Here is a 16,811-nt window from a genome sequence, read left to right on the forward strand (position 1 = left end):
TGTTGTTGGTTAGCTAGTGTTTTAGCCTAGCTTTTAGCCTAACAGGGATACCTGGTTCAGTAAGTAAGTTGTTGAGAGGCTTTAATAAGGGTGTTGGGAGTATATTATTCCCATTTCAGAGGCATTCATTTAATTAATGTGATAACAGTATTGTGCTGTTATTACATACTCTAACTGTAATGTAATAGTTTGGGAGTTTGTGAAATGGTATGTTTAGATTTAGTTTTTTTCTAAATCATCTCCTCGTGACAATTCATGGCCACCTATGGTAAAATGGTTTACACTCTCAGCTGATCGGATCATTTGATTCTACCTCTTTAGGATTACTGCCTATGTCAAGAGTGAGATATAGCTCATTTATTATTCCTAAGTCAAAATAAAAAATGAGCTTAAGTTAACTAAGTTAAGTAAACAAAACTATAATTCCTTTCTTTCAAAGTCAAATGAGCACTGGATGTTAATTTACACAGAATTCTTTCTGGAAAACTGTTTATTCAGGTGAGTAAAGTGTGTCCTTTATTTACAGTAAGCTGAAATTCCCAATTTTTTTCCAGCACTAAAGGCTGGAGTATTAGCATTAGCGGCTAACCTCTAGCTTAGCACGGTTAGCGGGTAATGCTAATACTGCTCCAGGCTCAGTGCTGGAGAACTAAACTGTAACTCCTGTATAACAGAGATTTGTACTACAATATTAAGTTTACTTCTTATTAATAAAGGCTATAAATACTGCATAGTTGTTTAGTCTAATTATTCAGTTTTATTGAGTTTTTGTATTCTGCATTTTAGACAGCAAAATAATGCTAGCAATGATCGTGGCCATGCTGCTCTACAATTTGTGTCTGTTAAAATGTAAAAATGTTAATAGTTTTCTGTCTTTTCAATCAATATTTTCAGATTTTTTCATTAGGATTGTTTTTGGTTTGTTATACTGCTTGACTTTATGAAAAACTATCATTGCTCATTTTTAAATAGCAATAACAAATATTATTGACAAATTTTATAAAAAAAAAAAAAAGTTATTTACAAATCAAAATAATTTACATGAACCAAGGTTCAAAATGTTGGTTTAGCTATTTTTTATTAATTGCCCAGATCTAAAATAAGTCAGGAGAACAAAAGTAAAAAAAAGTTTAAGTAATTCAGAAAAACACAGTGTAATATGATAACATACAATTTAAAGCTGGCCTGACGTTCATTTGTACAGTGTAAGATTATAGATTTAAGTCAGTGAATCATATTGTGGGTATTTTTGATTATTCCTCACAGGTGTGTGTTTATGCAGCACTGAAGGGAAGTGCGCTGTTTTTTTCTTTGCGGTGATGTGGGAGGGGGCTTGTTAATGACAGTGTAAATCCAGGCATAGTTAAAACAGGCTGAGCTGCCCAGCTGCTGGTTCAGCATTAGATAAATTTGAGTGGGCAGCAGTTTATCCCTCAGTACACTCAGAGGATAGTCACACTTACCAATGGGAGCGCAACGCAAACGGAAAGCTAAGTCCCAGTGCAGTGTATACACACACACACACACACACACACACTCAAGTGCGCACATACTCATTAGTCCTGTTGAACGTCAAGGGTCCAGTCACTGAATGACTGTAAATAAAATGTTTGGTGGAAAAAGTGAGTGAACATTGTGTCCTTGGATCTGGTCCTCATGAGGCCTTTACACATGTTTACTCAGTAAATACTCTTATGTGCAATCTCTCTCTCTCTCTCTCTCTCTGTTTTTCTCTTTTAAACAAACAATCAATGTCATTGTCTGATATTGTTACAAATTACAGATTTGGACTGGAATGAATTTAATCAGTTGTACATTTGTTTGTTCACTGTCTGATTTCAGTCCCTTTTTTGTCTGTCAACCACAGGGCTGCACAATGTATAATTTTGGCCTCATTATTGTGATATATACAATAAACTTAACCAAACTTAAATTGCATTACCTACGTGCAGCGACAGAGTGACAGAGTGATCATGTGACTTATCTGGGCTGGAGGTAGAGTGAAGCAGATTTAACTCTGTGAGCTCCAAAGTGAAAACACTCATCAAACTACTTATCCAGAAAAAACAAACCAAGACAAACAAGCCAAGAGACAAAAAAATAATAATTTGAGGAACTTCTAAACATTTTAATCTTAATTAATCATGTTTCATGTTTTTCAAACACCTTTTTTATCCTCTTTTGTCTGTCAGCCTGTTTTTTTCATCCTGAATATGTACAAAAGCAAACCGACATATGCACAAGTTCATGCATATGCACATTCCAGTGAAAATAATATTACTAATAATATTATATTATTTTTATATATATATATATATATATATATATATATATATATATATATATATATATATATATATATATATATATATATATATTAAACACTTTAGCCTGTTACTACACAGTTTGTGTTGGTCATCATCTAGTCCTCCATGAGCAGTTACTGAATGCTGTGTTCCGGACGCTGTTGGCTGGATATTTCTGGTTGGTGGAGTTTTATTCTCAGACTAGCAGTGACACTATGGTGTTTAAAAACTCCTTCAGCACTGCTGTGTCTGATAGTCTTGTAGCAGAAGAACACACATTGTAAACACACCACTGCCATCTCAGTCAGGGTCACTGCAGTGCTGAGAATGACCCACCAACCATCCATATAATACTAATTATTAAACTAATTAATAATTTATTAATTTAAATTATGTAATAAAACTACAAAGTGTCTCATATGCTCAGTGGAGATTATACGATGGACAGTGAGTGCAAAAACAAGGAGGTAGTCATAATATTCTGACTGGATTGTGTGTAAGTACGAAAACATAGACGTATACGCACGCATGCACTCGTTCACTCCCAGCTGTCTCCCACTGTGGCAAACTGTATCTTGTCTTGGATCTTCTATTGATTAGCTAATTAGCAGTGGCAGCTTTTCAGTTCAGCAGGCAGGGCTGTCAGGCTGAGTGAGCTGTGTGTGTGTGTAGCGATGGGTGAGGAGGGCTTTATTTAAAACCAGCGTCTTGTTTTTAAGTCTGCTGTAGAAACTGGTCTGTGAAGATTGTAGTCTCAGACGTTACAGCTATAGGGCGGAATAGCTTTTTCTATTGTTTAAGTTTGAGACACGTGGCTCCTTTTGTTTTTACAGAATAGGCGTAACTCTGATATTGTCAATGGAAATCATGAGACTTTCTTTTAGCTCATCTTTCTTCAGGTGTGTGGCTGTATGTCTAACCCGTCTCACCTGATTCAGCCGAATCACAATGGCTGAATTAAGCTCCATCCTGAAAGTAGGAAGGGCAGACACTGTATTTTTAGCTGCGCTATTGTGACTCCAACTGACAATATCACCTAAACTGACTGCAGCTCAGTCAAATAATCCTCCAAACCCAGAAACGGAGAAACTTGCACCGTGTAACCCAGCTTATATTCAGGCTGCAAGTCACACAGTTCGGCTTTATTAACCCCACAGCTCTGAAATCCCTCCTATTCAACATTCACAGTGTTACAGAACCAGCATGCACTTCTGATTCTGCAGTGGAGTCAACTGTGAGCCAACTGATATTTATCCACTATATGTTTATTTTGTACAAAAAATTTCGTTCTTTAGTAGGCCTGTCCCAATAACATTTTTTATGGATGATATATTGTACCAGAAATTATTGCAATAAACAATATTACTTTCATTTTAAGGCCATTTAAATGGCACTGACAAAATGATAATAGAATAGTATAACACAGCATTTATACTCATTTAAAGACAACAAGTTTGTAATGAATCATAGTTTGGGAAATCTATTTTTTGTCCTCACCTACTGCAGTCCATACTGTGTTTTTGGAGGTGCAGGTATTGAAGTATTGGTCTGGTATTGCAAGACTGGCTAAAATACTGTTTACTGTTGTATATGTGAACAAACATACAAATAAACACAATAGACAATATCAAGATTATCGAATATTATTGAGGTCATGTCCATTTAATGTACCAGAATGTAAATATTGTGGCCTATTCTTCAGTTTTGTACTTGAACATAGATATGTATTATTACAAAACTGACTTCCATTACCTGATACAATAGCCTCAGAGTTCCACTGATAAATAAAAAAAGAAAGTTTAAATCAAATCAAATGTATTTATATTGCGATTTTTTGAAATTTGAGAGAATCTGACAAAACATTAAACATAGAACCCCAGTTAGCACCAGTGACATGGAACAACTTTCTCAGAGCTGGAGGAAGGAAGGAACCAAGAATCACAAATATGGATGGTAAAGTTATATACATGAGTATAATATATTTAGGCAAATATCCACACCAGCAGTGGAAGCAATTAGAAAATTGTTAGATTGAGTTCATCTAAACTTCAATATAGTTGGTAGTGGAGAGTGAGCAAATAGTCTTAGATAAATAGAGTACACTGGACGGTGGGCAGCTGAACTGTAGTGGGATTTCTTTAGTGTCTTGCCGGATAGGTGGGCAGATTCCTTCATAACTCGAAGGAACTGGATTTTGACTGGATTTATGAAGAACAGAAAACATTTAACAATATCAGAGTGTGGCTAATGACTCCAACAGGTTACAATATAGCAGCCTAACTAAACCACAATTCCCTATGTCCATGACCCCCTGGATCTTCAGCCTTTATCTAATGAGAAACATTAATTAATTTAGACAGTAATTATGTCTTGGCAGATTGTCTAGCTTAATAATATTTCAGTTCGATTTTTAGTGAAACATTCATGTAAAACCTGAATTACAAAAAACCCACTCAAATCTCATTGACCCCTTATTTTATTCAGTCTAAAACACAGAACACATTTCAAATCACAGTCACAGTTTTCTAAAAAATGAAATATTTGACTGAGTTTTGTTCTATGTGTCAGACTTTGTGAGGTTGTTACATGAAGTTTGTTCTCTTAATGGCCTCATCATTGCATCGTCATCATGACCTTTTTCCTGGTGTTTGTCCTCGTCGGCTGGTCTACCTCGGCCTCTCTTAAGTTGTGATAATCAAAGCCTGGTTTGGATAACCTTGGTTTGGATTGGTTTGGTGTATGTAGCCACTGCTTATGTAATGGTTGTGTTGAATCTGGCTCTGAGCAGCCTGTGTGTGACATGCCTGTGTGGAACACTTGTGAAAAGAATGTACACATCCCAGTAGCTGCTGATGTGTGTTTGATCAGTTTACACAGTGTGTGTGTGAGGTGTTTATACATGTGTGTGATAGGAGTGTAAAACACTTGGGCTCTAACAGAACTAAAATAATTGGAATAGTGCTTAGCGGTATATCGGTTTGTCTGGTATACCGGTGGGAAAATTAAAACGGTATGCATTTTTTACATACCGCCATAGCTAGAGGTGCAGTAGAGCTAATGCTTGCATAACAAGCTAACTGACTGAAGTAATAGTATCTCAGCTCTGTGAAGTCAAAGATTTTAAAAGTCATGCCTTGTCAGAAACATTTAAAATGTTTCATATTTAGACCATATTTATTATGATATGATGATCAATAATTGCACATTGCACCAGTAAGAGCACAGTGTGAAGGTTCAATTAGCAGGGTTTTAGCACAGTTTTGCTCATCTGTGATCTGTGGCACATCTGTGACCAAGACAGCAAGTCTTTGATGTATCAAGAGCCACGGTATCCAGGGTAATGTCAGCATACCACCAAGAAGGACGAACCGCATCCAACAGGATTAACTGTGGACGCAAGAGGAAGCTGTCTGAAAGGGATGTTCGGGTGCTAACCCGGATTCAATGTGCACCTCAGCTCTCCTCTTTCCACCAGAACTGTCCGTCAGCACAATAAATTATTTCAGTTTCATTGTCCAACCCCTGTATACTGGTGAAGGGACATGGTTCATTTTGCAGTTTAATGAACACAATATAATATTTGACCCCCCTTTACGTGCACATGCATCATGCAGCAGAACAGGTTACCCGTAGAAATAAGCCTTGATCTACAGTTACAGTAGATATAGTAGTGACAAGCTACTGTATGTGTTACACGTGAAGAGGAATTGTAATTCGGCATAACACCAGTTCTTTTTCATCTTTTGTTGTTTAATGAGTGACAATAGGCCGCCTTACTGTAATTGGTCCAAAAGGACAAACCATAAAAAGTGGGATTTTTTTTTCACACTGTAAATGAACCGGTCCAGGGTTCACCTGATCTGGATCGAAACCACTTCTTTAGGTCAGACCAAACTGTGTTTCTTTTGTCCAGGCTGTGGTTTGCTGTACTTTACTTTACACCAGAGATTCTGATTTGGACTAAAATAAAAAGTCCAGACCAAACAAGGTAGGTTTGAATGCTCCCTATATGTTACTTCTCATTTTCTAGCTTTGCACTGCATGACAGATCAGTGTTGCCTTTCTTACACTGCCTGTTGCAGGTTGGAGGTCACAGCAGTGTTAATGTAGATTATGCGTGATACTGTGGGTGATGTGAAAGCTCTGTCATTACAGGCACGTGTCCAGGGCACAGTTCAGCTTCTCAACATTCAGTTAGTTAGGGCCACTTTCACCTTGGCCCTGGCCTACCTGAAACTAATGAGCAGAAATCTTTGTGGGTTATTCTGAGTAGCGACTCTGGGGGAAAAAAATCCAGGGATAAGGATTCATGCTAACTAGGGGTGTCACAATCTCGATATTTTATCGAAATCGAATCGAAATGAGGTCATGGTCTCGAGTATCGAAGTCAAAAAGAGGATCGACGATCCCTCCCGCGCGCGCTACGCAAATAGCGCAGCGCGCTACGCAAATGGCGCGGCACCAACACAGCGCATCCTATTCATTTATATAGAGAGCCGCTGCATGAGCGCAGCCCCGCCCTCAGTTCTGCTGTGTGAGAGACAGCTGCCTTTCAACCACGGAGGAGAAACTGAAAACGGATTTATAGAAATATAGACAGGGCTCTCAAGTTTTGAGTGTCGGCGGGAGTGTGATCACTGTTTTTTATCTGTCCAACGGGAGAGGGGGGGGGCGGGGGTTGGGCGCGCAGGTTTTGTATCTGTATCTAACGGAGGGGTGGGTGCGCGCAGGTGAGAGCGTGTGAACTCGCTGAAATGCGTGTGTCAGTGTGACTTGAGAACACTGACTATAGATCACAGTGAGGTGGATTAAAAATCTTAAACTTATAATTGACTACACCTGTTGCTTTCCATTGAATTAAAAAAACATCTTTCTCTCAGATAAAGTAAACACAAGCGTGTTTCTGACTAAAATAAAAGCTTTTCAGGAGAGATATAAGTTATGTGTAAATATTTATAAGACAATACCTGACAAAATCTGTTTTAATGACGTTAATAAACATCACTGTGACAGCGCTAGTCACAGTTTCACCACATCACTTATCTAACCAGCCTGTACTGATTTCTGCCCCCCAATAATGCTTTCAATAACCTCTAATAGCCTTTAATAGTCTTCAGTAGCCTTTAAAAGACTTACCTGGCGGCCGTGGTGTGTCCACTAAACTCCGTAGTTATAAACATCCTGAGGTTAGCAGCGCGCTAACTGACCTGTTTATAATGTAATCCGAGCAGTGACTGCGTGTCGGCTGTTCTAACCTGCTGCTGTTAGCTGCTTGGGCTGAAAGATGAACTGTAGTGAGCTGTATTATCCGGTTAGTGGGGTTAAAACCTTTATTTGTTTACAGAAACAGTAAAAACGGACTGGCTGAGCCCTGTAGCCCGTGGCTGGGCTGTAGAGCGGGGCTTGTGCTGCTGCTGCAGCTCCGACTAGTGGTTGGATGAAGAACTGCAGCTTCATGTAAGTGAGCAGTTTCACCAGCCATCCACACACAGCTCTGATAAACTGCTTATTTTAATAGTGCACACTGTTGCTACCAAAAAAAGTCACTAGATGGCATTACCATATATATCTTAATAAATAATAATAATAATAATATTTATAATATTTATAATAATAATAATAATAATAATAAATATATTATTTAAATTTTATGAGGCATAAAATAATAACAAGAAAAAAAAACAAGAAAATCGAGAATCGAATCGAATCGTGACCCTCAAATCGAAAATGAAATCGAATCGAGGATTTAGAGAATCGTGACACCCCTAATGCTAACTCAGTTTTAGGACTAAGATTTTAGAAAAGCACGTCTTTAATCTCACGGTCTCCTAAAGGCTTGGCCATTAAAAGGATTGTGACTAATTGAGCTCAGAGGTGAACTTTGTATTCTCTGGTATGTTTAAGATTGTGAGACTGACTCACATTTTGAGTCATTTTTCCTTATTTGAGAGCTGCTTTATCTCTGTATATAAGCAGTGTTGGGAAGGTTACTTTTAAAATGTAATCCCTTACAGATTACTGATTACATCACTCAAAATGTAATTTGTAACGTAATCAGTTACATTACTTCAAGTGAGTAACGTAATCTGATTACTTTGGATTACTTTAAATATTGTCATTTTTTTAAGCCTGAATGAATGTAGCAACCACATATTGCATATTATCCTTTTATTTTTCTTTCCAGTTAACAAATAGATAAACAAATAAAACAGCCTTTTCAATCACCCTATAAAAATACTTATGAAACCATTTCATCAAACAATTTTATGAAACACTTCTATAAATTGATAATAAAACCATTCAAAACCAAACAATGTAACAACAACTGTAAGTTATCTATTTGCAGGTTTGCCACCAGTGTTAATTTTGACAACAAATTTTGATTTAGTCTTAGTCATAGTCTTGTGACGAAAATAGCATTTAGTTTTAGTCACAATTTAGTCATCTGAAATGTTTTTAGTTTTAGTCGACTTAATGTCATAAGAATATAGTCTACTAAAATTACAGTAAATTTAGTCGACTAAACTGTAAAAGGGTGTAAATGTAAATGCATTTTTCATCAGTTCCCTTGAATTATTAACTATACACTTATACGAAATGAAACGTTTAATAACCACTTGAGTAATATTGTTAATGTTTGAAAGTGAAATATATTTTTTATATGATTTAATGTATATTATTATTATTGTAGGTGTGTGACTATATATATTTTACATTTAAAGCATTTTGCTCTAGAAATCAGGTCATTAAAAATCTGAATAGTTAAATTATAGTTTGAACAGCGTTGTAGATGGAAAAACAGCTTTTAAATGATCTAGTTTTATCTCCAGCACTAACCCAGCACACCTACTGGAGCTACAGTCTATAAATGAACACACATTCACACACTGTGCTGTAGAGATGCTCTCAGGATGTACTGAGAGACTTCATGAGTTAAAGTAAGAAACTTATGAGAAAGTGCTGTAAGGAATTTACACAGACTTTTGGGTTCATAGATTCACTTATTTTATTGTTTTATTTTGGTTATATTATTGAGTTCCTTTCTGACCTGTTCCTGCTTTAACACTAGCTATATCTTTCCCACTTTGAGACTAAACAGATGATCTGATCTTAATGAGTTAGGGTTCTGTATCAGTTCTGTGTTTTAGTGCACTGCCGAGTTAAACACATCAGCTCATGAAATAACATCAGCATTAAAACGCGGGTCTCTGCATGGAGATCTGTGTTACTCTGGTCTGCAGAAGCTGAAAGATTAGTGGTGTTTTTACCGGAGATGGAGTCGCTCCACGCGGTTTCCACGTTATCTTGTTTTTCGCGACGTCAAAGGAGAAATATATCGCCTCTCCCCTCTCTCTCTCCCTGCTGAACGAGTTAACTTCCAGTCGAGCTCCGTAAGTATCGACAGGTTAATTCCCGGGTTTGTAACTGAGCGCGCGGCGCCACCTTCGCTAAAGTAGCAGTGATTGGATCTCTTCTTAACTGGTCCCTTCCTTTCACAGAACTAAATCAGTTCTGATTGGATTTCGTTCCTGCCAAATATTTTCGTCTCGTTTTTATTCGTTGACCAAAATGTCAGTTAATTTCGTCTCGTTGTGTGTGCGGAGCCGCTGTCTGCCCCTCCTCCCTGTGTGTGTGTGTGTGCAGCGAGACGGGAGGAGGGGCAGACAGTTCCCTGTCATATCAGAGCGATTTCAGCGCAAAATGTTATTTGCGTTTTGTCAGTGTTGGATTGGAAGAGCAAAAATAGGAAAGTACCGCAATGTAACCCTTTTATTTTAGCAGAGTAACTGTAATCTGATTACCACTTACTGAAGCAGTAACTGTAACGGATTACAGTTACTTATAATTTGTAATCTGATTACGTAACGCCGTTACATGTAATCCGTTACTTCCCAACACTGTATATAAGTCTGTGTTTGTTTGTGTGTGTGTGCGGGCGTGCATGTGTTTGTATGTATGTGAGTGTTTGCACGTTTAGCGAGAACTGAAATGCCAGATATGTGTAGAAACAGGTGTTATCTGGTATGAAGAGCTCTGTAAGCCCTTCTGTAAGTCTTTAGTGCACACGTGCACAACCCCTTGCTAAAGAATGATGTTTAATTAATGGTTAAGGTGCAGTGAGGCCTGCACTGAAAAAAGTTGTTGAATTAGGCACATATGAATCCATAAAAACAAGCTGTTACATCAATACATTAAATAAGTAGGAATCAAAACTAATGTAAAAAAAAGTAATTATTAAAAATATATATTTAAAGCAGATTTTGTTAAAGGATCATTCTGTAGGAAATGAGAGCGAGCGTGTGCATGAAATAGCCTCAGCAGTCCAATTTCAAAATGCCACAGAGAGTTGTTGCCCCGCCCCCCTTCCCAGATGCAAAGCTCACATGGGTTGCGGAGTTGAGGAGTTGAGGAGGCTAAATCTACACAATCCAATGCAAGATGAGTGAATACGTGAATAATTTGGAGTGTTTTTACTGTTTGCACATTATAAATTGCCCCTGTGAACTTTATCGGTAGTTAGCTAACCTAGCTTTATGCAACGTTTGCTAAGCCAAGCCTGTTAAACTGGAAAAATCCCACTGCTTCAAAAATACTCACCTCAGAGCTAAAGTTACTACTTTGTGAAGTCCAAGTATATTACTACTATTACTACATCTATATTTGAGTAGCCTACAATTGTATCTTGCTGTAGCCTAATCTAGATCTCATGATGTGCCCTCACTGCTCTCAAGCAAAGCCATTAAAGACTTGGGCACGTTCGACCTCACTGCCAATGTTTACCTCTTGTTTTATTCCTTCTTTGGTCACTGATCTTTTTTGAGACATCCCGAGGCTTTTTAGGCAGTGTAGCAGTTAAGGTTTCAGCTGAACCAGCCCACTTGTAGCTTCCATGCTGCAGCACCGCTTGCTTGCTGTTCATTAGTAATGCTCCCAACGCTAGGAGGGTGAGGACTAGAACCATCGCCTATTGTTGAGCAACCGCTGATGTAGAATTACTGAGTAGCCAGTGCTTAGAGGAAAGTGCAGCAACCCTGGCTCTGATACATCAGCTAACAGACGGCTGTGCTGACCAACTTCACACTGGGAGTGAGGAGAGAGAGATCCCTATTCACCCACCCAGATGGGGGAGGGTCAGTTGTGCTCTCTCTGATTCTGGCTGCTGATGGCAAGCAGCATGACCCAGCAATCCTTGGATCATAGTGGCTACACCTTAGTCTGCTGGACCACCTGAAGAGTAATATATATTTTTAAAATGTAATTATTGGTATAAATTATTCTATATTTTCTCTTTTTTAGCGTGAACACTGAAAGTGCTTTTTTGCCACAGTTTGGCTAAATGATCATTTTTTAATGGCAGTGCTGAGTGGGCCTCTTTTTTAATCTAGGGCAAATTTGTAGTTTATATTATATAGGTGATGAAAAGTTCTTGTAGATATTAAACATAAGTGTGATTAGATTTATAGCTTGCTCTTTAAGGATACACTGTATATAGCAGTGTGTTTGTTTTAGATAGGCATGTGTCAGCAGAGAGGAACACTGCACCTTATTTATACTTTCTCTATTCCTTTCTTTCTGAAGATGACTCCCCTGTCACTCCCCAGTTGTGTTTAACATCTCTCTTCCTCCTGTTGATTGAATGCAGTTTATGCGTTGCCAAATCTGGATGCAGTGCACAATCTGTCCCCTTACTGCACCTAAAGCTCGGCTTGCCAGACACACCCACGCAGGAGAGGCTGGATGAGCAGAATGTGTGCGTCGCCAGTTTATGTTGTCAGTGTGGTTTTGCTTTTACAGCGTCAACAGGAAAACACTGCAACATAAACATACCATCACCAGTAAAAGGATTCTAGTCTACAGCAAACACGGAAGCAGCCGGCTGCCGTCTGTGTAATTGTGCCGTACACACCTTGTGCTGAAAGGGCCCTGCCTACGCTCCAGGAACTGATACTGTGTTTGGTTTCACGTGGCCTCATTTAAAGAGCTCTGCACACAAACAGTGTTGATTGTCGGTGATGTCACTGATGTCTTTGAATCACTCAGCAGATAAACGTCAAGCGCATTGTATTAAACTGTGATTGTAAAGAAATTGGGAACACTGCCACTATTGGTGTAACGCAGTTGTCTTTGTTTTATGAAACAAATATATCATTTGTTTATCATTTTCCGCTCTGAAAGGCGTACCTAAAATTCTTAAATTTTACCATGCGCCTTATAATCCAGTGCACCTCATGTATGAATTTTATCAGTCAGGTTGTAAGAAGCAATAAAGCCACTCCACTGAAGTGCAGCATTAAACAGGAGTTTCAGTGACATTTCTCCAGACTGGAGCAGTATTAGCATTAGCCACTAACCGCAGTGCTAGCTCTTTCGCCGTTCAGAGGTGAGTATATCGGCCTGTAGTCTGCATGTTTACCGTATTAAAACAAGCTACGTGGGACAAACCGCTAGCAAATAGCGCCCAGGCTTACCGGAACACTCAAATTTCCTCAGTGTAGCACTTTCAGGCAGCATTTACTAGCGCTAAGCCCTGCTAACCGTACTAAAATACTGGAACTCTAAGCTTTCTGTAAGTAAATGAAAGCGCTTTACTCACCCAAATAAACAGTTTTCAGGAGACAAATCTGTGTAGATTAACATCCAGTGTTCATTTGACTTTAAAAAAATATATATATATTTTTTTAGAATTAGAGTGGCGAGACCTGCTGAATTAGACATGGCGACTTATGTATAAAAGTAGACCAGAAAATAGATGTTCATTGATAGTGCGCCTTATAATATGGTGCACATTATAGTCCTGAAAATTCGGTAGTCATATCGATGCCGATATGAAACCTTACATCTCCAAAACAATCATTTTACAGGAGAAAAAAAAAACATTTTTTACCTTTCAGTGGAAGTCAAACACTTGCACCCAATGTCAGTATCAGAATATACCTTGAAAAATGTATTGAATTTATTATTTTTTAAATATTTGGATTGATTTAAAGGTGGAATGAAAAACTTGCTGAAGGCAAGTGAGATATAAATGTACTAAAAATTATACGTCTTGATTAAGTGCTCTAGTAACATTGAGTGAGAAAAAAATAGAACTTGACACTAATTAGCTTGTGCTGGTCGAGCTGCCACATTTAAGGTGGAAGAGAAAACTATGGTTTCTAAGGCTAACTTGTTCGCTAAACGTGAGTGAGATATAGATTTACAAAAACATTTACATCTTTTTTAACTACTCTAGCAGCCTCTTGGAACATTGCGTGAAAGAAAAATGAACTTACTACGAACTAACCATGAATCTCCTTCACCCATGGCGTCAACATTAATCCTGCTTCATGGTGCTTACTGCCGCACATAGGGGAGTAGCAATTGTATTAATGTGTATAATAATATTTTAATCTGTATGTGCACTTTGGTTGAGACCTTTGTGTGTGTTTTCTTTGTGTGTGTGTATCAGGGCTGTGGGGGTGCAGGCGCTTCAGTGGATCTACGTTGAACTACAGTACGCTCCTGCTGGAGGAAGAAGCTGGAGTGCTGTATGTTGGAGCCAGAGGGGCTCTGTATGCCCTGCAAGCTGCTAATATCTCCAGCTCCAGTCACACTGTGAGTACCACTCCACTGTGCCCCTCACAACAGACACTCTTCTCAGTGTTCTTCAAATCACCTGTATGAGTCATATGACACAGTCTGGATTCACAGTGGGAAAATAGATTAGTTTTGTGAGGATTCTGAACTCTAGATCTTCTCCTAGCAGAAAGGAAAACATTGCTTAGGAAGTGTGTTCATGAGACGTACCAATTAAAGGACTTTGTCAATCTTTTACTTGTGCAGATCGACTGGGAGGCACCAGAAGACCAGAAGCAGCTCTGCTTAAACAAAGGGAAAGATAACAAGGTCAAGGCCTTTATGTGTTGCTCTACTGACGAGCCCTTTCTACTTTTCTCTCGACTTTACTGACATGCTTTTATTCCTCTTACAGACAGAGTGTTTCAATCACATCCGTTTCCTGCAGAGATTCAACACCACCCACTTATACACATGCGGGACTCACGCATTCAGCCCACTCTGTGCATATATCGTGAGTTATCACAATACCAGTAGGATTCACAATAAAACTTTATCATAGCACAAAAAGTAAGGAAATTTGTGTTTGGTAAATTAAATATTTCTTTGTTAAGTATCTTAAATACTGTTGGAAAGTCGGTTCATTTCCCTTTTAAATGCCGCCACATTTGAAAGAAACATTCGTGCATTGGTGGGATGAGCAGCAGAGCTGAGTTTGTGGGTTAAACCCATGAAAAAGTTGCCAAATCTTCTCCGTCAATGGCAAACAGCTAATTCATAAGGTGTCAAAATAGGGTCAAAAGTTTTGAGAACCAAAAGTATAATCCATAACCACAAAATTAAAATTTGAAAACGAAAGGACTGTTACAGGAATCTGTTCACGTTTTAAGTATTTTTTTACTCAGTTGCGCTTCTCTCAGCTGCACTTCTCGATTAGTTTTGACCCTCTTTGTACAGGTGGTTGGGGACTAAAAATACTGAAAGCGCAAACAGATTCCTTATGAATCTAAAACACAAAACCGAATATTAAACTCTCCATTCAATATTTAATATTGTTAACAGACATGATTTTAAATGTTTTGATATCAATAATAGTCCTTTCGTTTTCAAATTTAAATGTTGTGGTTTTGACCCTGTTTTGATGCCATATATTCAACACTGACACTGACATTTTGACAGTCTTCTTGGGGTGTCGTCTTCTTTGCAGCCTGTCTCTAACATCCCTCATTTTATAGACCTTGGCCTTTAATTTGGAGATACTGGTACTAGAGCTTACTCCAAATAATGCCAAAACATAGTTTTGCTAAACACCAGTTTGAAGTTGCCATATCGCACAGACCCTATCTCGATCAGTCAAACGTGGCAGCAGACACCTACTGACCACTGTAGCACTTTAGAGCCTACGCTCACAGGTGCTGCCAGTCAGGTGCCAATCAGGCAATCAGGCACCTGATTGGCAGAACCTAGGGGGAGCAAAAGCTCAAAACAATTGTCAATAACAACATCAAAATAAGCTGTTTAAAATTGGCAGCGAAGATTTGGCAAATTTTTCATGGACGCAACCCATATACCCTCATTGCTCTACTGCTAATCCCACATATGCATGTTCCTTACAGATGTGGCTCCATTTAAAAGGGAAATTAACACACTTTCCAACAGTAACCTTGGTTACTACAAAGAAATTACCTTACTTTTTGTACCATGTTTATCATATTTTTGGTTGCTCCTTGAACTGTCACTTCCTCTGAGCTGTATATTTTATCTTTGTTGGATAGACTGTCCTTAGTGCTTTATGTTTTTGATGTGACACTCTTGTATTTTTTAGGATGATCGGGAGTTTAAGATTTCATCTGTGTTTGAAGAGGGTCGGGAGCGGTGCCCATATGATCCTGCGAAAGGATACACTGGCCTGCTTGTTGGTAAGTCATCAGTCAGCACCAGCCACTAAAGCCAAGTTCCATAGTCCAGTTTTAAAACACTGCCCCAGAGGTGGAGCTCTTGTGTGGGTTGTCAGGTTGAGGACAATGATCCTACACAATCGAGCACAAGACAAATTTACGTTTTCTGTGGTGTGTTTCAAAGTCATGCTGGTTGCTGTTGAGGTAGTAAACAGCCTGTCTGCTCCTTTATTGTAACATGTATTAACATAAAGGTGTTAGGCAGCAGCACTAGTCTGGATCACTTTACTTGCCTCAAATAGGCCATTTCTGCCCTTTAAACGTGATATAAATGACTGTGTCGTGCAGAGTGTAGTGAGACTGGGTTTGTTATTTGAAGAGGATGTGTATAATGTCCAGTTAACACAAACGGTAAAGGTGTGTGTCCACTGGCACTTTTCTGCAACGCATGTCGTCGTACCCAATCGCTCGGCTGGCAGGGTGTGGGCGTGTCTGTGACGTTTTTTAATTCAAATGATGCAACAGAAGCAAACAGCAACATTTTTAGTAAACCTCATTGTAAACTAGAGTTCTATAAATTCATATTCTGCCATTTTCAGCTTATCTTTCATGGTTAAAATGCTCCTGTTCTGTGTGTGTGAGGCTCGTCTGTGTGTGAAGTGGCAGCCTGCTTTTTCCTGATTGGCTGGACACAGCCAACGCAACCCAGCATGCACTGCGGCATGCTGTGACTCTCTTCATTGAAATGAATAAGATGTTTCGGGGCTTAAGTGCCAGTGAACACATACTGTAATCCAGAAATCTACCTGTAGAGTCATCCGCTACTTTCATCCACTTGATTTTCTACCAAACTGTTGAAACATTGTTGCTGTGCTGACGACTCTCAGACTTAGGCTCTGTTTCTCTCTCTCTCTCTCTCTCTCTCACTCATTTTGTCTCTCTCTCAGACACACACATATGTGCACACATATGAACTTCTTGTTTCTGTTTTCCTTGTAGCTGGTTCTAATATTGTGGCTCAAGCTTGCCTAACCATTACACGAACAACATT

General features: G+C 38.7%; 1 protein-coding gene across 2 annotated transcripts in view; it reads left to right on the forward strand.

The window, feature by feature from the left end:
• The window catches only part of sema4ga (sema domain, immunoglobulin domain (Ig), transmembrane domain (TM) and short cytoplasmic domain, (semaphorin) 4Ga), an 80,127-nt gene that overhangs the window by 25,843 nt on the left and 37,473 nt on the right, over positions 1-16,811 (forward strand). For both annotated transcript variants that reach the window (XR_007439949.1, XM_022684900.2), the window contains exons 3-6: positions 13,756-13,901; positions 14,130-14,192; positions 14,278-14,376; positions 15,688-15,781. Coding sequence is in view for 1 of the 2 variants with exons in the window: in XM_022684900.2 (XP_022540621.2) it covers positions 13,756-13,901; positions 14,130-14,192; positions 14,278-14,376; positions 15,688-15,781 (402 nt within the window). In the remaining variant the exon portion in view is untranslated. The remainder of the gene's footprint in view (positions 1-13,755; positions 13,902-14,129; positions 14,193-14,277; positions 14,377-15,687; positions 15,782-16,811) is intronic.

Source organism: Astyanax mexicanus, chromosome 7, assembly GCF_023375975.1.
Source record: "Astyanax mexicanus isolate ESR-SI-001 chromosome 7, AstMex3_surface, whole genome shotgun sequence".
NCBI lineage: Eukaryota > Metazoa > Chordata > Actinopteri > Characiformes > Acestrorhamphidae > Astyanax > Astyanax mexicanus.